This window comes from Ursus maritimus, unplaced genomic scaffold, assembly GCF_017311325.1.
Source record: "Ursus maritimus isolate PB19 unplaced genomic scaffold, ASM1731132v1 scaffold_25, whole genome shotgun sequence".
Classification (NCBI taxonomy): Eukaryota; Metazoa; Chordata; class Mammalia; order Carnivora; family Ursidae; genus Ursus; species Ursus maritimus.
In genome coordinates, this window is record NW_024425008.1 from 41,926,889 (window position 1) to 41,952,022 (window position 25,134).

Consider the following 25,134-nt stretch of genomic DNA (forward strand, 5'->3'; position numbering starts at 1 on the left):
TTTGCTGCCATGATGGGCAAAGTCTCAGCTGAAGGTGTCTTTGGCAGACCTTAGAGAGTGTTTCACCTTGTTTCCTTGCCAAAGGCAAAAAAAAAAAAAAAAAGAAAGAAAAAAAAGAAAGGCTTTTGAAGTGAAGTTTCCTGGTTATCCACATTCTGTGTAACCTGACCACTGACATGTACTTATTCCCTGGGTCCAGGCAGCCTGCCACTGGCCATCCCAGGAGACTCCAGGTTCAATAGAGGGAATCAAAATCGTCTGGCTGATAAGCACTTATCAGCTGCTCCTGTCCCATTTTGTTTGGAAAGAAAAAAAAGAAAGGCTTTTGAAGTGAAGTTTCCTGGTTATCCACATTCTGTGTAACCTGACCACTGACATGTACTTATTCCCTGGGTCCAGGCAGCCTGCCACTGGCCATCCCAGGAGACTCCAGGTTCAATAGAGGGAATCAAAATCGTCTGGCTGATAAGCACTTATCAGCTGCTCCTGTCCCATTTTGTTTGCTGCCTAAACAGGTTCTTTTCCTATCTTTGTATCCAGACATTGCCCTCATACCGATATCATTTGTAGAACTTGGTGACTTTATGATTTCATCTAAGGTGCAAAGGAGAGCAAGCCTTCCTTGTTCCTGCGCGGCCTCTGCCCCAAGCTGGGATTCCCGTGCACGCACTGCTGTTGGGAGGCGGTTGGGATTGGTGGCCCAGAAGCTCCGTAGGCACGTGCTGCCTGCGCAGCCTGAGGGGTAATGTCCTCTAGTAATCCCAGGGTGCCTTTGGAAGGGAGCAAAGTATGGAGCTAGGTGGGGCTAACACAAGTTCTGTGAGCGTGTAAACATTGTAATGCAATGAGAGTTTTTTTTAACTGATATATAAAGATGTGTGTATGTAATTTTACAGAGAATCTATAAAGTTACATTTAGTGCACATCACGTAAAACATAAAGTCTATAAATATATATTTATAGACTATGCATATATAACTTTATAAGGACGGCTGGCTCGAAAGCCTTGGGATAGATGGGCAGGTAGAGACTGCTCACGTGCACATCCGTGCTGAAAGGCCTGCCCTTAAGTAAAGTGACTCACAAATGACAAGCGACCCATCCAACTGAACCCGAGGTTATTGTTGTTGTTCTTAATTCCATTTTATTTACCAGGCACTCTGTCTAACTGAGTGGTTATTGCCATCTTTAATATAAGAACACATTCTCTTTTGGGGACCATGCAAAAGGCCAGTTGTCGCCTGTGTTCAAAAGCCCGGGAAATGTTCTGCCTAAGGACTAGATTGCTAAGTATTACGGGGAAAGAATGATCGTCCCCCTTTATCTCTGGAGCATCCTTCGGGAATTCAGAGGAACTCTGTCACCGCGGAAACGCACCGACCTGAGAGACAGAGATGGAACTGCTATTTGCTCTACTCCCTGTGGCCTTGGACTGACTCAGGGTGGAAACACAATGGCGGCAAGGTGGCACAGGTGTCCTTGACGTGCCGCTGACTTTCCGTCTGGCCTTTGAGAAGTCCATTGCCATTTCGCATCTAGAGTAATATTAATTCCACAAAAATACCTTCTGTCTGGCTCACTGGAATGGGAATTGTTAAAAAGATGACAAAAGTAATACAAAGACTGAGGGCAGCTAATGGCCAAGAGAAAAGCGGTAATGAGTTTATTTTGACATCTTTGGGGAAGAGGGCTTGTGTCTCTGTCAGACCAGCACATTGAACTTGCATCAGAACACCTGAGCTCAGACACCTGTGTGCTCATCCCTTCGGGAGCTGATGGCGTGGGGGTGGGGATCCTCAGCATCCCCCGAGGACTCAGCCCCTCGGCTCTGTTCTCTGTCCTCTACGAGCCAGGGCCCTCCTGCTCTTTGAGGGAGGGAGTTGTCCTGACTGTGTTACCACTTAGACCGCCAGCCACAGACTCATGCCAGCCCTTTCTCTGGCATTCCCAGTGTCCCGAGCTGATTATGCTGTTGGAAATGTTGTCATCAGGCCCCTGCCCACCTACAGCATTCTTACCTCACATAGAACCCAGAGATTTCTAAGGAGATAGCTGGGACCCCGCCCGTGGCTAGTTCATAATCAGTAGTCGCTGCCGGTAAGCTCTAGGTCCAGAGCTCCTCCACTCACTGACTGAATACGTACTAAGCAGCTGCCTTGGACTGGATTTACCCCCCACTGGAGACCAACCGTGAGTAATAGAGAAATACCTGGTTCCGGCCTTTGGGGAGCCTGGGATGCGCATTTCAACAGAGACACGTCACACAGACATAGCGGTGCTCTCACAATCCCCTGTGGTCAGCGCCATCACCGAGGCAGGTGGGGGGATTTCCTGGGATGAAACACAGCGTTCTGCAGCGGTGAGGAGGAGGGAGCCGTGCAGGGGCCAGCACTGCCTGGAGACTCCTTAGGAGCCTAAAGCCAGCCTTGGCAGGCCCTTGAGCAAAGGCGGGGGCTGTGAGGGTGCAGAGGGACAAGAGTGGTCATTTAGTGGGAGTCCAGGCATCAGCCTGGGTGCCATGCCCTTTGGAAGCAGAAAATATAGGAGGAGTTGCCAGGGTGGGAGAAGTGGAGTTGAACTGGACAGATTGTCTGAGGTGCCTATGGGACACCGAGGTGGAAAAGGCAAGTTAGTGGCCAGTGGCTAGAGTCCACAGGGATCGAAAGACTCATCGTGGGTCATCTGTGTGTAAATGGAAGTTGGTTTCCCCAGAAGTGTGTGTTGAGTAGTAGGAGCTGAGGAGAGACCCCGAGGAGCACCAGAAGATGGACGGACGGAACAATGCCAAAGGCCGAGCCACCCTGAGGGTCAGAGAGAGTGTCTGAAGGAGGGAATCCTATCAGGGGTCGTGGATGTGTCCCATACAATGAGGACTGAACACTGCCCCCTGGAATCGGCCACCAGCAAGTCAGTGGTAGCCACAGTCGGGAGGGTCACCAGGAGAATGGAGGGACAGAGCAAAAACCCATGAACCAAGGAAGGTGAATGGGTGAGAAGGCCATCAGGGAAGGAAGTAGAGACTTCTCAAGATGTCTGGTGGAAAGGAAAAGGGAAGATTAGAATGGTCGCTGGGGCAGACTTTTCAACATTGATCTTTAATACTGAAAATGTTTCCGCATGCTTTTATTCACTGTCCTTTTTGCAACTAACTCCCAAACTGTGAAGCTGAATTCTTCCCTGGGGACCTGGCGGAGAGAAAGGACACACACACACACACACACACACACACACACACACGGGCTGTGTTCCCACAGCTCCCCGTCCCGGCAGCATGCTCACACTGTATGAGCCCCAAGAACGGTAAGCATCTTAGGGCAAGGATTCTGCTGTATTTGTTTTAGGTCCTGGCTACCAGTGGGGCTCAGCTGGGGTCTGGTGACTGTAAGGTGGCGAGGGAGAGGATTTAAGTCGATGCAGGCGTGTGTCTACTGCATGAGAAGTTCAGTGCTTCCCATGCAGGGGGAAGGATGGGGCCACGGACAGTGCATAAGTGCTGGGACGCTGGCCCGAGTCCTGTCTTCCAGCTGATTTGCCCCTTGCTGCCATCACATGCCCTGTGAAAGCTTCCAAACCGTCTTCCTCTAAGACCTAAGAAAGCCAGGCAAGGGGTCAGTCGGCAAGTGGCTCCTTTTCCTGCATGTGGGCCTGCGTTGTGCCGCCCTGGCTGAGTGCTGGGCCAGCCTTCATGGCACCTGCTTTGCCATGAGCTCCTCGACTCAGCCCGTTACCGAACAGACAGCTTCGTTTGCCTCTTTGTGTTTATAAGATTATATTTATGGCCTGAAGGATCAATAGAGACTTGCGTTGGTTCCCTACTTTTGTCAACATGGAGAATTAATTCCCACAGCCAGTTGAGGACACTGGAGTGAGTCCCACTTGGGCTGTTTTCTAGCTTCCTTCTCAACCTGGGCACTCAGTGTTGAGTTCTAGAATTGATTTTGAAGAGTCAGACGTGTAACCCCATGGAGCCTGGCCTAAAGGGCATTGATAACTTGTTGGTAGCCAGACACTTTCTTTGAGACACTGGCTTGAAGGCTATGGGGGGGAGCAAAACAAAACAAAATTCTTCATGATTCCTGGTAAGATATTTTACAGAAATTGCCCATCATTATTCATTAGGTTTATGTTATCCTTTTTGGGGTGGTTCTCTCCAGTGGAATAAAAAATAAGACTTGAACTTGGGGCAAGTGTGTTTCCTGTTTCAAGAAGTTCAGCTCTTAGCATAACCAAAATCTCCTTCCTCCATCACTGAGTAACTACAGAACCTTTTAGCATGTGACAGGAGCAGGCGAGGGTTGTTTGGTGGCAGCTGACAAAACATCAGGAGCATGCATTTGCTCACCTCAGTGGTCGCTGTCTCGTGGGATAGCATGGCAGGGAGGCACATGATCTCCCGAATAGGCCGGCCAGCTCTGCCTGCTCAGCCTCACTCTGTGACGAAGCTTCATCCCTCTCTCTCCTTTCCCTCTCCCCCGCCTCAGTCTGGGGCGGGACAAGATCAGAACCCCCGACATCCCGGGTGCCGTTTAGGCAGTTGTCCGGAAGTAGAGGACCATGAGGCAGGGGTCCTCCAGTTGGCACAGAGTTGAGTTGGAAAGACAACAGGTGCTCTCCTGCCGTGGGTCAGCTAGCTTACCTCCATACACCCTGCCCGGTGGATCACCACGTCTACAGTCAAGGAACCATTCACAGGACGCCCTCTAGACTCTAGAAAAGGCTGGTCCAGTCGGGGCAGCAGGAAGACTGGGAATGATGAGGAGCACCCCCGACTCCCACATCAGGCTTGCCAGCACAGACAGGGACTAGTCTTACCTCCACCGTGTCCGCCAGGCTTGGAAGGAAGGCAGTAGACTCTAAAACCCTCCTCTTCAAAAGAAAAATGGACTCCCTCCTCTAAAATAGGCTGGACAGTTGCCCTGAGCAAGATCGAGACAATTCTGATGGCTACTTAGCATTTCACTTTCTTCAGTAACCCTGGGTGGCCAACTCAGTTAAGCTTCTGCTTCCAACCTCCTGAGCAAAGCAGGTTCCTGCCAACGACGGGGCCGGACTGTTGGTGGTCTCCTGCCCAGAACTGAAATGCTGCCTGTCCAAGGCTGCCATCCTCAGGTTTCCTTTTTCTAATTGATTGATTGGAAAGTCTCAGTGTAGACGTAATCGTGTTCCGTGGGCTTGTGTTCTTTGACACCATCAAGCAATTTTTCTTGGTAAGAGAGGATCCCAGGAATGGATTGCTACTCAGGCTTCAGGCTTTTACAATGATGTCCTTGCTGTTCTGGGCTCTCAGAAGATTAAGTACGTCATTAGTAATCAGGGCGCCGATTGTCAGTGTCCTTCGTGGGTCCCAGGGAGAGGTTTGCTGCAGAAGCACTGGGACAGCACTGGGGCGGAGGGCCAGGCCGCTCACCATGCCAAAAAGACTCCCAGGCCCTGACCCCCGGCCCCAAGCCTCAGAACATGTTCTGTGCTCTGTGAGCATCTGGCACACAGATGAATGTCGAACAGAATCCACTTTCACTCTTTTCCTAATACATAATGGCCAGTACTCAAACTGTAGGTGCAAAAGGACCCACTTTTATTATACAACACATAAAGCCATTTCTATATTATCGACAACTTCAGTTGATCCTTGAACAACACGAGGTATAGGAGTACTGCCCTGTGCGGTCGAAAATCCATGTATAACTTTGGATTCCCCCGAAACTTAACTACTATTAGCCTACTGTTGACCGGAAGCCTGACTGATAACATGAACGGTGGATTAACATATACTGTATGTTATATGTGTTGTGTTCTGTATTCTTCTAATAAAGTAAGCTAGAGAATAGAAACTGTTAGAAAATTGTGAGAGAAAATAAATTTATAATACTGTACTGTATTTATTGAAAAAGTCTGCAGGTAGGTGGACCACACATATTTCAAACTCATGTTGTTCAAGGGTCAGCTCTATCATAATACATATAGATTATACATATTTCTCTCCAGAATGATTCTTCAAAAACATGTCACTCCCCTGCTCAAAACCTTCCCTGATGTCCCATCTCATTTAGAAAAACTTCCAGCATCCATGCGTCCACACTCAGGCCCCGGGAGCAACTTGGACCTGATTTCCCCATTCTCTCCCTCCACCATCCTGCTGCACGTCAGGCCTCCTTGCTCTTCCTCACACACTCCAGGCGTGCTCCCACCTCATAGCCTCCGCCCTCACCGTGCCCTTTGCATGGAGCACACGTTCCCAGAATCCTCATGCCCATATCCATTTGGGTTCCCATTCCAACGCAACCCCTCAGAGAGCCTTCCCTCACAGCCACCCTGGCCTGCCCCTCAGTCCCCAGCACCACATGTTCATCTCAGGATAGGATATAAACGCCCCAGGGGAACCATAAAGGCTGCTCCCACCGTATCCCCTTGCCTAGTACGGTGCCCAGCACCTCAGAGCCCCGGCCACATACTTAGTAACTTAACAAAGAAGCACATGACACCATAACCTGACACCGACCTGCAGCTTTACAAATATTCACATCCTTAACAACCACCCAGTGAGGCAGATACGGATGTTATCCTTGTTTTCTACACGGAGAAACTGAGGCACGGAGAGGTTAAGTCATTTACCTGAGGTCGCACAGCAGTGTCAGAATTTGAACGTTCTCGAGCCTGGATCTTCACCACCGCCCCGTGACGCCTGTGTTGGGGGCGGAGTGAAAGTGTGAACGAGCAGGTTCCCTCATGCACAACAGGGCAGGAGGTTACCACATACCCAGCTTCACCATACAGCTTCTAAACTACATAATATGCTACATATTATGTATGTGTGTCAACTACATAAATGCTTTTTATAGAAATTCACTGAAGAAGCCAGGGAAGGAAATGTACAAAATCATTTTAGTGATCCCCTCTAGACGGTGGGATTTGCAGGTGTTGTCTGTTTTCCTCAGTATGCCTATCTGTATTTTCCAAGTTTTCTACCCGGGCTAATAATAGAATGATAAAATTAAAGTGATTGCGTTTCCAAGGAATGTTGTGATGAAGGGGTCAGCAGCTGTGAGTCCTGCCTGGGAATAGCTCAGGGCAAGGGAGGAGAGGCATCAAGGTGGGCCACCCCCAACGCTGACCTTAACAGAGGTCTTCTCCCTCTGACCATCCAGGACATCATCGAGGGGGGCAACCTGCGCATCCCACTCCAGGAACTGCACCAGATGATCCTGACTCCTATCAAGGCCTACAGCTCCCCGAGCACCACCCCCGAGGCTCGCCGCCGGGAGCCCCAGCCTCCGCACCCGCCCTCACTGATGGGCCCTGAGGGCCAGAGCCCCGACTGCAAAGACAGTGCCTCGGCCACCGGGGCCACAGCCACCACCTCGGCTGGGGCCAGCGGCGGGCTGCAGCCACACCAGCTGAGTAGCTGTGATGGGGAGCTGGCCGTCGCCCCCCTGCCGGAGGGGGATCTCCCCGGGCAGTTCACACGTGTCATGGGGAAAGGTAGAGCCCGATTCTCACACCTCCCCCCCTTTTCTTCACTCTGACACCACTAACCAGACCTCCGGGTTCCTGAGGAGCTTCCCAAGAGTGCTGGATAAACCTGTTGGGGTAGATGCCATTAGCCCATTTACAGATGAGAGTGAGGCTCAGAGGTGGTCATGTGGATCTGAACTCTGATCCCTCTAATCCCCAGAGGCCTCTTCCTTAACCCTGTCTTCCTCAGACAAGGGCTTGCTGGGCCCTCCTCGTAGAGTGAGCACTCACTGGGCCTTTGGGCTTACGGGCGGAAGTCAGTCCTTACTGCAGACCGCCCCTGGAAGGCACCATGGCCATGCCGCGTGCCTGTCTGGAGGGCAGGATAGAATTCTCATGCAGTCCTTTGGGGGAGAGCACTCTTCCCACCTGGACTGCCCTGTGCCTCCCCCATGTGTGGCACAGTGATTACGTGATTATCCTTGAAAAGTCCAATGCTAGAATAATTTGTGCTCGAATGGGGTGTTTCACAAGAAAGTGTGATGATGTTAAAAATGCAGTGAATGCCCGTACTTTTCCTTTGGGAAGGAGAAACAATTTTTTCTTTACCTTCCAGTCATTTTAAAGAACCAAGTTTTTACCAAAAGAAATGGACACCCGAGTCTTACAGGTGCAGTAAGGAACTCCCTGTGTAAACATGTTCTAAAAAAGACTTCCATCCGTAAAAATCTGGTTCAGAGGAGATGACTTATCCCTTTGAGTGGAGATGCTGGTAGTTTAATGGCCAGTGTGGGTCCCCGGTCTCCCCTGACTCACCTCAGAGCCCTCTCCACCCCCTGACCTCCCACCCCCGAGTGGGCTTTTCGCTGTGTGGGATTAGACGGATGACCCCATGGGTGAAGGTACGTGGGCGGGTGGGTGCGATCCACGGTGGGCTCAGCCCTCAGGAGGCCCAATCCTCTGGCATGGAGCCTTTTTAAACTTCAGCTACATTCAAATAAATTATAAAATCAATTCATTCTCAACATAAAGAATCAAAACTAAATGATGGAAAGTGAAAAATAACCTGCCCCCAAGCCCTGCCATCTTCCTCCCCAGAGGTGACTGCTCTAAACAGGTTTGGACTGTCCCTTCAGAAACTTCATAATAGCCGTATACAAGCACACGTATACAAGCATCCTTTTTACACACAAACAGGTGTTGTTTATATGTTTTGCTGCAGCTTGTTTTTTCTACATTGTATACTTTTAGTATTTCTATCAATACAGTATCACCACCCAATTTCTTTTTTCAAGGTTGCATGCTGTTCCATTGTATGCATAAAGCATAATTTGACAGGGCCCCAATGAATGGACGTGGAGGTGGTTTTCGAGTTTTTGTTAATATGAACAATGCTACCCTGGGAGTCTCTGTGCAAAGATAGGGTATAAATGAGATTCTACGACAGTTTGGTTAATGCAGGATGAGGGGAGAAAGGAATCATGATGCCCAGGTTTCAAGCATGGTCTACCTGAGTGCAAGGCATTTTCTCTTCTGATTGACATCTTCTGTCCTACCCCCTCTACCTTCTGTCCAGCCATCTCTACCCATCAAGATCAGAGCCTCAGAACCTCCAGGATGAGATTAGAATGGGCCATGCCAGCGTGGCCATGGGAAGCTCAGTGGGTGTGTCTACTCTGCCCGCAGACTGACCCCGCTTCATCTTTAATACTTGTTACTCGAGGTGTAGGTGAACCTATGTGTGTGTGAGTGTGTTATCACTTTGAGAAAATAACCCTCCAGTGACCGAGTAGCAGGCTTCCTGCTCGTGTGCGTGCCCACATACCTCATGTCCTGAAAGATGTGCCCGAGCCTCATGCCTCCAAATAAGGTGCCCAGTTCATTCATCAAATTATGGAGACTGCTTTCTGATAACGTCGATGGTCTTTGATGCCTTTGAACTCCCTTCTCAGAAGGAGCCTCTTTCAGAGACAGTGCTCAGGACATGGCTGCATTCTTCTTCTCCCAGAGTGTCTGTCTCAGGCTGGATTGCAGAAGGCTTAATATAGAATGGTATGCCTGGAATTAACCGAAGGGGCTTCTCGAGGCAAGGGCTCCCGTGGTGACCAAGCCTTTGACTTCAGTGGAATGAGGAGCCTCCTGGCCTTTTTTGTGAACCTTACGTAAAGCCACAGGCACACATACCTCTCAAAATATTGGTCCTGAAAGGAAATCGGGGGCAAATCTCAGAGGTTAGAATGGGTGTACATGTTTCTAATTCATCTTTTCTTTTCTTTTCTTTTCTTTTTTAATTCACAGTGTGCACACAGCTTTTGGTCTCCAGACCTGATGAGGAAAATATAAGTTCCTATTTACAGCTCATAGACAAGTGTCTAATTCATGAGGTGAGTAGTAATGGTGTTTTTCTCATTGCTTAGAAATGGTTCTCAGAGTTTCTGTGATGTGATCATTTGGGTCTCCAGTAACTTGTTTTTGAAGGGTAGATAGATAGGCATTAATAATAGCTCCGGCAGAACTCAGCTATGATGGCTTCAAACCTAAGCACAGCTTGTAATACTTTGGTGCCTAGAGATTCATCTAGACTGAGCTCTGATGTGGGGGTGAAGCTTGAGAGAAACTTCTGGCTCTAGAAGAATCCCTGAGTGACCAAGCCTGAGGTGGTGAACGTCCAGCCCAGCCACTCAGCCTTGGCGTTTTCGAGTCTTTTTAAAATTTTCTGTTGAAATATTTTGCCTTCGGCTCAGGGAAACTTGGGGGAGGGTCAGAGAGTGTGCAAGAGAAATAATGTGTTTGTGTTTATGTTTCGTGTGGTTTGATTTATGATTTTTACAGGAATTGTGCTGAGCCACATGTCCTTTTGAAAGACTGAGGCAGGCTGGATCTGTGCCCCATTAGACTCAGTGTGAGCACGGTCTCCCTAACAGAGCAAGGCGGGTCCTGGTGCTGCTGGCTGGGGCAGCCACCTGCCCTGGTAGCTGCCCTGAGGTGCATGTGGGGACAGAGGGTTGTGTTTCAGACCCAGACGCCAGTGGCTTCTTGGGGGCACCCCTTCCGAAGAGTCACAGAGGCAAGAGTCACAGTGTAGGCTTTAGAGAAGCTTAACACTGCTGAGGTCATTTTGTGGGATGTTAGAATAAGACAGTAAAGGCCCCTATGTCTGCTCAGCTTTGCTGGGTCGGCATCCAGAGCCCCAGAAGTGCAATGGGCCCCAGTGAAGGGAGACACCCAGCACAGAGGTCTGGCCCCCTCACCCACCACCCCACTCACACTGTCCCCACCCGCAAGCTGTCACACAGGCACATCTGTCCAAGGCCAGTTTGCTGGGCCCGCCACACACTGACTATCCACCCCTCACAGGCACAGCCTCCTTCTGGGTTTCTTTCCCAGCCACTGCCCCACAATCCCCTAAACTCTCCTTTCTCAGCCGTGCAAATTCTTGTGTGTCCCTCTCCCTAACCCCCAACTCACCCTTTGCTGTTTTCAATCCTGACTCCGCACGTGTTTTGGCCAGCAAAAAGCAACAAGAAGAAGAGAAGGCAAGGACATGTTAAAGAATTTTAGAACTCATTTATTCCATAGATCTTTATTAAGCATCTAGGCCTTGTCCCTGCCTAGGTAGTGTGAGGGGAGCGGGACAAAAGGAAACCAGGATATCACACATGTGAGGATAAGGCTGTGCTGGCATCCCACAGAGCCCAGATAAGGAGAGAGGCCACCAAACCCAGAACCGGAAATGGCTTTTCCTCAGAGGAACTGCCTCCAAGCTGAACCCGAAAGGCAAGCTGGAGAGTTGGTGGTAAAGACTCACTACATAAGGAGGTGGGCCCCAGGCAGAGAGAACAGTGTTTGGAGAGCTCTGTGTCTTACTGGGGAGGAGGACATTTGGAGTGGGTCTTGGAGTGACTGACTGGGGAAGGATCTAAACTTCTATAAGGCAGACTAGAACCTTGCATGCTCTCCCACACTCACACTGAGCCTTCAAGACACTGGAGAACAAGTTGTAAGTTACTCTCCTATCTTGCCTCGAGTCTACTGAGCCCACAAGACAAAATAATGAGCCCTCCAGCTGCCTCCTTTGGACAGTGCACATGCTTCCTAACTGGCCTCTGCCAGCCCAGAAACGGTGGCCTGATGGTTCTCACCTTCCTGCCATCATGCATGCCCTCCTTGGGCAGCCTGGCTCTCCTTTCCATTTCCTTAGCATATTTAGAAAATACCCGGTTTTTTCGCGTTGCCTGACCAAGAGATTAAACGCAAAGATGGCACCATGTGGATTCCTCTGCTGGCAGGAGGCCCCAGTTGCAGTAGAGCGGCCTCTGGCTGATGGGCGTCCTGGGCAGAAAGGAGCTCATGCCATGTCTGCGTACGTGTATTCATGCCAGGATGGAGGGGCCTGCACTCTGCTTCAGAAGGGAAAATGTTGTGCAAGACTTTTTATTATTATTTTAGTTCAAGAAAGAGGCAACGTGTCTGAATAATTTTCCACAGGCTCGGGTTATTCTATGTGGGCAGCCCTCACCTTCCCTGTGGGGCTCCGCTGAGGCACGGCAGTCTCCAGCCTGGCTGAATTTCACCTGGGCTCCATGAAACAGAGACTCCCTTTCACAGCCCGAACATGCCATTCCTTGGCTGACTGGATGGAGGGGGTTGACCAAACCTAGACACCTTCCTTCCTCCTCAGGGACAAAGGGACCAACTCCCTAGAGTAACAGAAGAGAGGATAGGAAAGTTCTGAATTTCATCTCCTGGATTATAATCCCCGACTTCTTGCCTCCTCACCATCCCAAGGAGGTTCTGTGGAGATGAGCTCTTGCCCTTTCATGAGCCCTTTAATCCCACCATGGAAGTTGTAGGGCACATCCTAGCATCTTCCTCCAGACACACTCATTGGTTTGGCCCTGACAGGGACAGAGGACTTGGAAGTAGCTGACTGGCTGTGTCAATCTGTACTATGGAAGCTTCCTTTCCCTCTAGTCCCTGAGGAAGCTGCTACCAGCTCAACCCCAAGCTGCCAGGGGAATGGCTGAGGTGAGGTGTCAGCCATCCCAGCTGGCAGCAGAGCTCCCACAATGGAGGGTTACTTTGCAGACACACACACAGAGACCAGCTTTTGGAAGTCCCTCATTGCCAGCCATGACTGAGCTCCTCTCCAGGCCTCCCAGCTGTAGTGTCCAGGACTGAGAAGTGGCCACCACACTCAGCATGGCTGAGGGGCTTAATCCTATCTGCAGCCTGGAACGAAATAAGCCTGCTGCCCAGTGTTGAGTGAACGAGTTCACCCCTCTGGGTGGTGGTGGGGTATAAACATTTCCATCTTCTTGGATGTTCTTTGCCATTACGAGAAATGTCATGTATGAACTGCTATCCTTGGAAGCACTTTGAATGCATGTCTATAAAGTGAGCCATTTCCTCTTCTGTCACTTAGACACTCAGGCCAGCTGTCCCTCAGGCTGGCTCCAGACCAGCTTGGTATTGTAGTTTTGAGAACTTGAAGTCATTTGTTGGGGCTAAAGGTGATTGTTGAATGCCAAATGTGACGAACACTCATATACCACCACGGAAGGGCTGGTTTGTGCGACCACAAAAACCTGGGTAGAGAATCTATGAGCCGCAGGTATTGAACCATTACTAAGAGCTAGGCATGTCCTAAGTATTCTAAGTGCATTTCATGTGTTATCTCATTTAACCCTTACACCATCTCTTGGAGGGAGATAATATTCTCCTGGGTTTTTAGAAGGGACTGAGTGTTGGGTAAAGGAATTTGCATAAGGTGTGCAGGGATTTGAGCCCTGCCCATATCCATCCAATGCCTTCCTCCGACCAACTGGCTTGACTCTCCTCCCCAAGTCATCTAGATCAGTGCCCCTGCATTCTGTGTTCTCACTCAAACTTTGGCAGAAGAAGCCAGTCAAAAGCAGAATCTATCCATCACTTTCTTTATTCATCCAGCAGAAATGCTTGCCTTTCAGGGTTTCAGAGGCATTCGTGTATAGTTGGACACTCACAAAGTGTTGCCAACAAATGAGAAGGGACCACAAAGTCGAACCGTGTCCTCACCTTGTAACCATGAGACCATCCCACCATGTACCTTGCACAGTGTCTGCACCTTTTTAAGGAAGCATGGCGTCCCTTGGTCGGGTAGCCCTCCGTGATGATATCCTTAAAGGCATCTGGCTAAGGCCATCCAGGAGGAAGGGGTTTGCAAGTCAATAATTTTTTCATGATATAACTAACATCTTTTTGCTTTTGTTGACATAGTTCTACTGTGTTTAGGTCCTTAAAGATTAAATGTCATCTGGAGAAAATTAAGCTGTCATGTTTTCTCTGTTTAAGGAATCCGTTTCCTTTATGGAAAGGAGCCATATGGTCAGTTACTCTAAGTAATAGTTTATTGCTACTTAAAGGATTTCATGTCTTATTGACAAAACTATTCGGGCGTGTTATTTCCATCACTGTTACTGCTTATCAGTCAAATCTGTGAGCTCTCCCACAGCTTGTGGACCGCAGTTCCAGGCACCCGACAGGGCATTCCTATATTGCATGCAGGGTCCTCAAAAACCATCTAGAATGCCACACATCATGTTCCATTTGTAACGGAAGTACCAGGGCACTTGCTGCAGACATCCTCTAGACTCCTGTCCAGATCTGTTAAATCAGGGTCTAGGTGTGTGGGACGGGGCCTAGGAATCTGCATTTAATAGTCTTCTTGAGGGGCTCTATATCACAGATTTGAACGTCTCTGCCTTGGGGACTCATAACCCCTGTAAAGTCATTCCCCAGGCTTCAATGTACACCGAAGAACACGATATAGATGACAGTGTGTTATGAAGCAGGTAAAACACCCCTCAATGCCACTTTCACTATAAAAGATTTGAAAAATCATCAGATCTACCTGTTTTCCTGAACTTTAGGCAAACTTTAGGTCAGGATTGGTGCACTGGGGTTTTGGTAGGGCACAGGGCCTCTCAACTAGAGATTTCTCAGCAAAGCCCCGTGCCCTACAAAAACCCCAGTGCACTAATCCTGACCTATAGTATAATACAGTGTAGTATAGTGTAGTGCAGTACACTAGAGCAGAGACTATACTCCATTTTTTGAAAGCCTGCAGACGACTCCAGGGTGACCACACACCATCAAGCAGATTGATTTTTGGAGTGGTTTAGCATTTCCGTTGATTATGAAAATGCAGAGGGGCCTGCAAAAGCCAGAGTATTCAACAATCCATTCTTGCAATTCATTCTTGGTTAATCTAGAGAGTCCAGAGTAGAGTCAGGAAGAAGGCGAAGGTGAGTACGGAGCTGCCAGAAAACCAAAACCAAGCATTGTCAAAAGCTTAACGCACATACTTTACCAGGCACCTCCGATGTCAAATAACTCGAATTGTCGGTACAGGTGGCTCCCAAGTGAAACTGACTGCTGTTTGGACCAGGTGGGAAGCAGGTGAAGAAAAGGCAGCTGCAGAGACTCTGATGTCCCCCCATTAACTGCATGTTCCTCCCTCTAATGCCAGGCTGCGCCACCCATTAAAAAGTCCTGTTTGTTTTTGCAGGCATTTACAGAGACTCAGAAAAAAAGATTGTTGTCATGGAAACAGCAGGTGCAGAAGCTCTTTCGGTCTTTCCCTCGGAAAACCCTTCTAGACATATCGGGATATCGACAGCAAAGAAAGTATGTTGGGATTTCATTCTTCTTAAAGCACGGTGGTTCCCTGGTGCGCCGCTGCCTGCGTGGGTTCCTGGGCAGCACTGTGGCGGGGCACCATTCCTTGTCCACAAGGATGCCCTGTGGGGAGTTCCAGAATCACACTCCTTAAACAGATGGGGTCGGGAGAAGGCTATAGAGAGAAAGCGTTCCCAGAAAAAGAACTGCACATGATCTCTTGTAATGCATTTCACACGATCAAAATGACGGCATTAGTCCAGATGGGCATCGAGGGACATGCGTATGACTGAGCGAATGCCCACAAGACACTTTGTGGTTTATCCACAAAAGGGCGCCCTGAAAGGACAAAAATGGGATGTTCTAGCAGCACCTTACGAGGTAGTGTCATTTTTTTCCTCCCTTCTCACTGTAGACTAGCTAATTATAGTTGGTGGCAGGGTGAAGAGCCCAGCGCTGGTCTATTTTGGTCCGAGCTGCAATCTCAGAGTGGAGCAGCACCGTTCTTGAGTTTTCATAGTACTTCAGCTTCTTAGATGCAGTTAAAAATAAGCCTCGTTGTACTTTAGAACCCATTACCTTAATCTGGTTTTAAATGGAGGAATCCAATTGCATGTTAGAGGTGAATTACAGCTACAATCCGGAGGAAGAATTTAGGGGGGTGTGGGGTGAAGCCTTCACCAGTGACAGACTGTTGGGGGGAGACAAAAGAATGATGGTACAAACATCGTGAAAAATCAGCTTTCTGTTTTACATTTTTTAAACATGAGCAGATAATTTTTTCACCTGCACCTGAAAAGTTCTGAATTCATATCTCAATGCATATATAGAAGCTCTGTGTTGTTAATAGTTTGGGCATTTATTTGCAGAAGTGTTCCTTAAAACACCATTGTTTTATATCATTTGAGGGAGATAAGGATACTTGGGATTTACGAAAATTTTTCATTAAAGATTCATGGAAAAGTTGAAGTGTTATCATCTTCCATCATATATAACACGGTTATTTATTAAACAAACATTTAGCACTTACTGTGTGCCAAGTGATATCCAAGCATTTTAGGAATATTAATACATTTAATCCTTGCAACAAGCATATGAGGTAGGGTTGCTATTATTATCTCCAATTTACAGAGGAGTTGGTAGGCAGTGGTATCCAGGATTTGGACCAGGCAGGCCGGCACCAGCTGCAGAGTCAGTGCTCTTAACCCACTACACATGCCAGGCAGCTCTCACGGTCTCCAGCTGATGCGCAGAAAAAACAATCAGGCAGAGCGGCACTCTGTATGGCAGTTCCCTGGCTCCAAGTTCTCTGGGGTTGCCCTCCCTGGGGAGATGGGCTGGACCACCTATGCACCCTGAGGATTCCTGAGAGCCCAGGTGAAGGACAAGGCAGGCTGATAGGCCTCCTGCCCAGGGGACTGCCCCCTTCCCAGGCTCCCTCTCTCTTCTTGTAAGGGCAGCCATACATGTCTCAAGTGAGAGAACTAGGTTCCAGACCCCTCTTGCAACACCAGGCCCTCAGGAAACACATTCCAAGAGAAAGAAGGAATTTAAAGGATAAAGAGGAAGACAGAGCTTTTAAGCTCTTTGCTTCTCCCAAAAGTGTTATCCTCTGCCTCTGTTGGCTCTGCTTTGTCCTTGGTCCGTATCAGAGTTCCCATTAACCTTGACCTCTCTAGAGTGTTATTTATTAACTTACGTGTGTATTGGGCTACCCAAGGTTTGCCATATTGGAATCTTGATGGACCTGTTTTTATTGATTAGATAAGAATGAATTCAATCATCAATTGTGGATGTTCAACTGGAAGTTGCTAAATCTCTAGAAAAATAATTTGTTCTCATAAGTATTACCTCTGGGATCTTTTTATGCTATTAATTTGCTTTGAAGACCTGTTTCTCCCATAATATAAAGGTAACTGCAGCCCAGCCCCTGCTTGAATTATCACAAATACAAAACTAATTGGTTCTTATTAATCAGCCTCTTCACACATTTTGAGGTAATGAAATCAGTTGGCTAGATTTAGGAAATCAGAGAAAGACACAGATGGGCAGAGCAAAAGCATGGGAAATGAAAACTTACTATTGTCACTTTGTTCTGTCCCCAGAAAGAATGATTATGTCATTAAGCCTAGTGGTCTTAAGTAACCCTCAACAACTTTGGAATAACCAACTAAGGATGTCACGGTAGGGTCCCACAGTCATTAGAAAGATGGCCTAGCCAAATTCTACCCCCATCTATCCTGACCCCAAAATGTTCTTGGCTCTACCTGCCACATACAGCCCAGCTCATGCGTCCTAACTGTAGGAGTCCCTAGAGCCCTCGTTTCTTCAGTAACTAAGGGTCCCATAGCAGAACCCTCTGCCTACATGATAATGCTCAAGAATATAACCTTGCCTTCCTGGAAGCACAAATCATTTTAGCATCACTCATTGACTACTGTATTTTGCATATGAAATAACTTTTTAAAAATCCGACCAAAAAGGAAAATGAGCAAAAAAGCTATCTGCACTAAATAAGGAAAAGTCTTAGAATACTGAGTCATCTGCCAGGTGGCAAATTCCAACTCCAAAACTCAAAGGACAAGTTTTCATAGTCTAAAAAAAAAAAAAAACAACCACTTGATCCTTGTTTCCACCTGTCACGGATCTCAGACTGTCTTTCCTCCAAAAGAGGTCTCCTAGATCATGTGAAATTACTCTTACCCCCTCCTGACCCAAATTTCTTCTTTCAAACCAAAGAATTTTAATGTTCATAAAAAGGAGGAGGTGGGGAAGAAAGGATGAGCTAGAGACCTGGAATCCATGGGTGACTTTTCCACCACATTTAGATGCGTCCCTGACGGGAATCAGGAACCTTTTCCTTGGCCACAAAAACCTAGAAGTGGAAAGACACAGGCCCAGAAATCAGTTGCAGCCAGCTCACCTGTGGAATTCTTTTCCCTCCCCGTTTCCCCTTAGGAAATGTAGGCATCCTGGGGAGAAGAGAAACATTTTCTGAGATCACCTGTCTAATGGCTTAGATGCCCACCCCAACACACACACACACAATTCTCTTTCTCAGGAAATGACTATTTTGCAGCGCACACACACACCCCAACCCCCATCATCTTCAACTGGTTAAACTACGTCATCCCTGTCTGCTGGAGTCCCCTCACAGGCTTGGTACGGACCTCCCCTGTGTGGCTGGGAAAGCAAGTCTGTTCCATCTTGTGGCCATTGGAGGTAAAGCATTTCGAGTTAAACATCAGTGAATGACTAAAGCTGACTCTTCTTGGAAGGAATGTGCTGGTTCCTGAAACCCTACTGGCTGCTGTGTACCGTCCCGGAACCTGAAGCATGTTGGAGAAGGATGAGTTTTTGAGCGCTGAGGTCACTGGAGCAGTGGGAGCACAGCGTCCCAATGTGATGCCACGGTCCCTGGCAGCCTCCCTGGGTCCATGTGGGGAAGCATGCAACCTCCCTGTCTTTCTGCAGCAGGGAGGTCCTGTGGAGTGGGGAGCTGTCGGTGTCCTAGGTCCAGAGCACTTGCAATCATCATCATCTCCGTTCTCCTTCCCTACTCTCAAGCTGGGACTCAGACCCCCCAGACACGGGGTCAGGGCTTCCACAGGGAGAAGCATCCTGATGGCAGAGACCCATTCATTCGTTCATTCATTCAGCCTGCATTCACTGTGCTGGAAGCTGATGCAGGCACGGGACACGCAGGACTGATGAGGACAGACGCCATCTTTTCTCTCTTGGAGCTTACATCCTAGTGGGGCTCACAGGCTACTCTCTCCAAGTGTGCTACGCAGACATCAGAAACAGACCGTGGTGTGACAGAAGGCGCACTGATCCTGGCTCTGCCGCCCTTGTGCTGTCTGGCTTCGTGTGAGGGCTCAGGGCCCTGGGACCCAGCATGGAAGACCGCTGAGGAGCACCCCAGTCAACCTCCTAGGCTCGTATTTCAGCGCTGTCCCCTGCTGCCCGTGTGACCTTTGCAAAATTGTGAAGCTGTCTGCGTTCGTTCTCCAGCTGTAAAAGGGGATAGAGTGCCTACTTCATAGGGTTGTCGTGAGGACTGAAGAATCAGTGTCAAAGTCCCAGGATGGTGCATGTGATAGTCCCTCTCAGGTGTCCCTTAGCTGTCATTTTAATCCTAGCCCTTTCCTGACACACAACTACCCTGTGCCCCTAGAGAGACCTCGTAACTGTCAAAATGTAAGCAGACTCCGGGGAGGCAGCCCACTAGCAGCCTGGGGTTTGGGAAGGGCTGAGGGTGACTGACAGTCTCTCCCGTCTCCGTTCCCTCTCATAGCCGTGGCTTTGGGCAGTCCAACTCCCTCCCGACAGCCGGCTCTGTGGGCGGCGGTATGGGCCGACGGAACCCGCGCCAGTACCAGATCCCCTCCCGGAACGTCCCTTCCGCCCGCCTTGGCCTCCTGGGCACCAGTGGATTTGTCAGCTCCACCCAGCGCAACACCACAGCCAACCCCACCATCATGAAACAAGGAAGACAGGTTTGTCCTGTGCCTGGGGAGGAGGGTAGGCCGCCAAGCTCAGGGCCTGAGGCTTCAGGACCTATCCCTACATGACCCCAAGGTGAGCAGAGAGGCCAAGGAGGGCAGCACTGAGATACAGTTGTCCCTGTGCTCAGAGGTAACCAGTTGTTTGCACTGTTTCTCTGGGAGCCAAAGCAATGCCATGGCTTCGTGGGGATCGACTTAGGATGCCCTCCGACCACTTTAACCTTTAACCTTGGGGGCCCTGCATATGAGATCCTGTAGGAGGAAATTTGAGACCTTTTGTTTGCCTTGCTTCTTGACCTACCCCAGCAGACCTCACTACCTCCCAGATCTAGGTCCCAGAGGGGCTTGAGCATCTCAGGAGCTTTCTTAGCCTTTTCATTCATGGCAAATACCTCCTTTGTCACGGTCCCAGCTGTGGTGGAGAATCCAAAGGGGAGCCTGAGAGAGGTTATCAGAGAAAGAGCTGGAACATTCTCCACCTGTTCAAGGCCAGGCTGCCCAGAGGTCTTTACTGTGTGATTTAGAGCTGACTTCTCTCCCAAGGCTCCTCACCCACCATTCCTGTTTCCCCACCCTTCCCAGTGCCTTCCACCTGTGTGCCCAGCATTGTGGGGCTCTGCAGGTTAGGGCTGGGATTGGAGGGGCATGAGTCGGTCTGGGTTGTCATGAGAAACTAAGGAATGAAAGATTGGTNNNNGGAAAGAGCTCCAGGCAAGATGGGCAGGCTTTACTCTCTAGAGCATACACCACAGGGTACGAGAAAGCCCCACTTTCTGACCTGTTGTGGGAAGCCCCACATCAGTTCGAGAGGAAGTTACCACCAGGACACCCACATAATAATAAACGCAAGCTCAGTGTGCCAGCTCATTGCCAGCTGAAAGATTCTTTTTTCTCCCCCTCGCTTTGTAGTAAGTTGTAAGAATCTCAAAAAGAAAATCAAATGAGAGCCCCGAAATAGTTTGTGCTCTTCGTTGCAAACATTTATAGAACTCTTCCCATCTCTGAAAAAAAGTGACAGGAAAAGCAAAGGCAACAAAAGGGATAAAAAGAGTTTCGGAGATCGTGAGGGAGAGAGCCGTCCAGATTAAGCTGGGGCTGAGAGAGGCCTGGGGCTTGGAGAGGGGGATGAAATGAATGGAATCTAAACCCCCTCTCTATAAATAGGCAGATGGGTAGCAAGAGCCTGCGAGGCCTTTTCCAGAAGTTAGCAAAGAGTTCTTCAGGGGTATTTGCCTCTTGAATTCTGGCTGGCGGCCCTGCTCCGCACCCCCTCCCCTGACCCCGGGGTGTCTGGACTAACGGTTTCCCCCTTTGCATTTCTCACTAGAACCTCTGGTTTGCCAACCCTGGGGGCAGCAACAGCATGCCGAGCCGCACCCACAGCTCAGTCCAAAGGACCCGCTCGCTGCCCGTGCACACTTCTCCACAGAATATGCTGATGTTCCAGCAGCCAGGTAAGGCCCTGCTTTTGATCTCTCCCTCTCTCCTCCCCCTGACACAGAGGGGAGGCCGGGACACCAAAATAGACGCCCCTGTGAACCCAGCCGGAAAGTGCTTAGCCTCGACTGTCACCACGCATTCTTTAGAGCTTATAGAAGCCTTCCCTTTTTTAAACTGCCTTGCCAGCATGAATAGCGGCTGGTTGGCTGGGAGCCAGCACATGGAGCCCCAGAGTCGGTTGCAATCTGACGGGGATATTTTTGATACTAGTCATAATTCTAGATTGATTAAACCAGCAATATCACTGGAGGGTATTTGGGGGAGTTGGGAGGGGTTCTATGTGCAGTGTGCGTGTGTCTGTGTGTGTACTTTGGGTGTATGTGGACAGATGTACAGTAAGTGAAACAGAGAAAGAGAAAACTTTGATGGCGTTGATGCTAAGAGATTTACCCCTGGTTTGGGAGCACCTTGCAAACATGACTTCTTGGACTGGCCAGCTTCCCTTTACTTGGTTAAAGAGCAACATGGTACCCTTCAAGTCAGCTGCACCTCTCACCGTGCCTTCTAAAACAGGGTGCCCGGAATGATGCACAGACAACCATCACTTGCACACTTTGTCTATGCGGACAGTGACCTCTTAAGGAGTCATGAGTAATATAGAGCCGTGCAAACAATGACTGCATCTAGCTTGACCTTCTAAGGGGGGAAATCAGACAGGTACAGGTGTTGTACCTGTAGGAAAATACCCACCCTAGGCAAGAGACATGCTCCGTACGGTAAGTCTTACAGGTGTTTAAGGAGAGGAAATCGCTGTGGTCTGGGTGGACAAGAAAGCTTCTTGGAATTAGAGCTGAGCTTCAGGGCACAGAGAGTGAAGAAGTAGAAAGAGGAGTTGCAGGCAGAAGGAGACAAGGGAGCAAGACCGCAATCTTACCACGTACCTCAGTGAGTTCTGGAAGCCGTGGCTCAGCAAAGGGTCAGGGTGAAGTAGCAGTGAGTAGACCAAGGGAGCTGGAAAGATCACGGCTGATGATGGGGGCTCTGAACCCAAGGCCGGGGAGCTCAGACCCCAGCCACTCTGTGGGGAATGTATGGAAGATTTTGAGTAGGAGTGAGAGAGGCAGGATGGAGATGGGGAGACACTGAGGAGGAATGGGAAAGTGGGGAAGTGAGCAGTCACCACAAGGTAAGGTGTGTCAGGAAAGGAAGATGGTCCAGATGCTGGTTTAAACTTGTTTCTCGACTTCTAGAACCTTTCCTATTTGTGCATGTTTGTTTGAAAGCTCCTTTTCTCTGTTTTGATACTTGTAGCTTCCTGGGAAGAAATATTTGATAAAATGTGGGTGTTGTGAAGGTCTTCTCCCTGGGCCATGTAGTCCCAGCCTCTGTTTTCTTGCAGAATTATGTATAATCCACTCTCAATAAAAAGAGAATCTAGATGAGATTTGAAGACAACCTGGGCATGAGGAGATCTTTCACCTTGAACGTATACTTCTGACCCTGACCTCAGTCCTGGGACTGCAGCCCAGCCAGCTTGCAGCCTCGTGGGAGCCCTAGCATAGCTGACCACTCTCCTTCTCCTTCGATCTCTATATACTTGTGGCCTCCTTGCTCCTCTCTAACCTCTTGTCCCTTCCTTTGGCTTCTTCCAAGTCCTCAGTCCTCTGTTCTCACCATACTTTCCCCACATTCTCCTGTCTTAATTGGGAAGACCAGGCCCACCAGGAAGAGCTGGGCCATCCCTAGGAGGACTCTGTGAGTCTGTAGACACAGGTCTTCCATCTGCACCTTTGTTACTCACTCCTGCTCAAGGCAACTATGACCCCACCCTCTTCCCAAGTGCCTCTTGCTCCCATCGTTAAAAAATCAAGTAATACAGAAGGGCTTTTAAGGAAAAGTGACTGTCCCCTTCCCCTCCCTCTCCCAGCCCACAGTCTCATCTCCCAGAGACAGCCACTTATAACGATTTTCAGTTTTCCTGAAAGTTAACCCAAAAGTCTCTAAATGATGTTCTTTGTATACTGGACTTAGAACTCCAGAACCCTTGGGGGTATTTTTTTTGGAAAGGGGGATTCAATTAGCCTCTAGCATAAGCAAATAAACTGGTGAGTACTGAACAGGAGCCACTCCTAAGTCCTGCCCAGCACACTAAGCCCGTGCCGGTTGGCTTTTCCGAGGACATGGTCATGAAGGGCAAGGCGGGGCACAGCCAAGACTCGGGATTCCTGGCTCAGAGGCTGCAGAAGGTCACTGCCATGGGAGGCTCCTCAGTCTTCAAGGTCATCCCTGCCCCTGGCAGATCAGACACTAGTTTTTAAGACCACAAGTCACGATCAGAACTCTTCCTTCTTCCCAAGGAGGCAGCCTCATTCAAGGGCAAGCCTGGATAATTGCCACAGCCAGGCCCAGATGAAGTTTTGTCCTAGATAGACGGGGTCTCTCAAGGATGGGCCTTGCCACTCAGAGCAGCACATCCTTGTTAGCTCGGCAGGCGTCTAGGGGCTGGCAGCCGGGGGGCAGGACCAACCTACAGGTATCGTATCAGGGAGTCAAAATCAGGAAGACAGCAAGTGGCTTTCATTTTACACAAGCAGTAGTGGTAGTGAACACAAAATGGAATACAGATGCATGTAACCAACCCTAAACTAAACCCTCAGAAAACTGTGGTTCAATGCAGCAGAGTGGCTTCCTCCTGGCCATTAGATGTCGTCAGAGCATCCATGTTAAACCAGATGGATGGGTAAATCTTGAGGACTACAATTCATTCGAAGAAGGTTTTGATTCTGTAAACTTAAAATACTCCCATTAAAATGATGGAAGACTTTAAATGTCTCCAATGAATATAGACAAGTCTGGGGGCTAAAATAAGCCCCCAAGTTGTATATCAATTGATCAGTCACCTGGCTTGCATTTACAAGATGATCTCTTCTTTCCTGGATCTATAGGATTTGTGGACCCCTTGGAGGCCATGTCAGGGATGGGTTTTTAATTTATTCCCACAGGAACAGATTTTAGGTGTTTCCCAAGACATCTACGTGATGAGCCACTCAGTGACTGCTGCTCCTCACCGGCCTCTGGCACGAGCAGGAAACACTAAGCTGGTCCTCCCAGAGCAAAGGGGGAAAGGGTCTGAAACACTCACCAGTGGGTGACTTGAGCTCAAAACAAGTGTGGTACCTGGTGTGGTCACATTCCCCCAAAAGGCAGGGTGTTTTCCCAACTGGAAAATTCGTTTGGAAACTGCTTGTGGAAGGACTACCTTGTCTTGGAAGCAGATCTGTTCCTGCTGACCTAGGCTCAACCACCGTTGGGATCCAGTGAGAGGATCTCAAAACAGCCCTGGTGTAACACTGGGAAGCCATAGAGGCTCCTCACCACCTGGAGGGCCTGACAGGAAATGGCTGAGGGACCAAAAGCCAGCTTTAAAAGAACAGCATGGGGAAGGGTAGGCTGGGCAGCCTCACAGAGCTACATTCTGGGGATCTCTTCTTTCCTGCACAAAACCATCTGCAAATTACCCTTGGTGCTGCACTGCCCAGATGTAAGATGGATAAGGTGCCTTACATGGCAGTGGACAGATCTGTTCACCATAGCAAACCTCCCCTATGTACTAGCTCATGACTATATTTCTTCCACCATTAGAATGCTGCATACCTGGGAGCGTAGTGCCCCAAGCTGTTATCATTCATTGCCTCCTTAGTGTGAGTTTCAGATTCCTTCCAGAGAACTGCCTTCCAAAAGAGTGGGGAGAGGAGAGTACCATCCATACACTGGGTCTTTTAGGGGACTGGAAGGCGCTGCCACACAGAGGAAGAGACCAGAACAGGGACCCCCTTAAAGTACCTGGTGCACATTTGCTGTCTGCCTTCTGGTAGGTCAAGGCAAACAATCCTGCTCAGGACTGGTAGATAATAGGTAGAGAGGTTGGTGAATGAATCAGCTGGATCACAGCCAAGAACCCAGCTGGGCCTGTGCTCCCCTGCTTCTGAAAGTCAAATTGGGAGAGACCAACCTAGGTCTAAATGGTACCTCTAAGTCTAGAGACCTAGATGGTACAATATTGTCTTATACGATA

The 25,134-nt window shown here is 49.1% G+C and overlaps 1 protein-coding gene across 2 annotated transcripts in view; it reads left to right on the top strand.

The window, feature by feature from the left end:
• Positions 1–25,134, top strand: part of SAMD4A (sterile alpha motif domain containing 4A) — a 205,152-nt gene that overhangs the window by 166,351 nt on the left and 13,667 nt on the right. For both annotated transcript variants that reach the window (XM_040641851.1, XM_040641852.1), the window contains 5 exons: positions 7,146–7,479; positions 9,751–9,836; positions 15,002–15,120; positions 19,409–19,610; positions 20,947–21,073. In XM_040641851.1, coding sequence (XP_040497785.1) covers positions 7,146–7,479; positions 9,751–9,836; positions 15,002–15,120; positions 19,409–19,610; positions 20,947–21,073 — 868 coding nt within the window. The remainder of the gene's footprint in view (positions 1–7,145; positions 7,480–9,750; positions 9,837–15,001; positions 15,121–19,408; positions 19,611–20,946; positions 21,074–25,134) is intronic.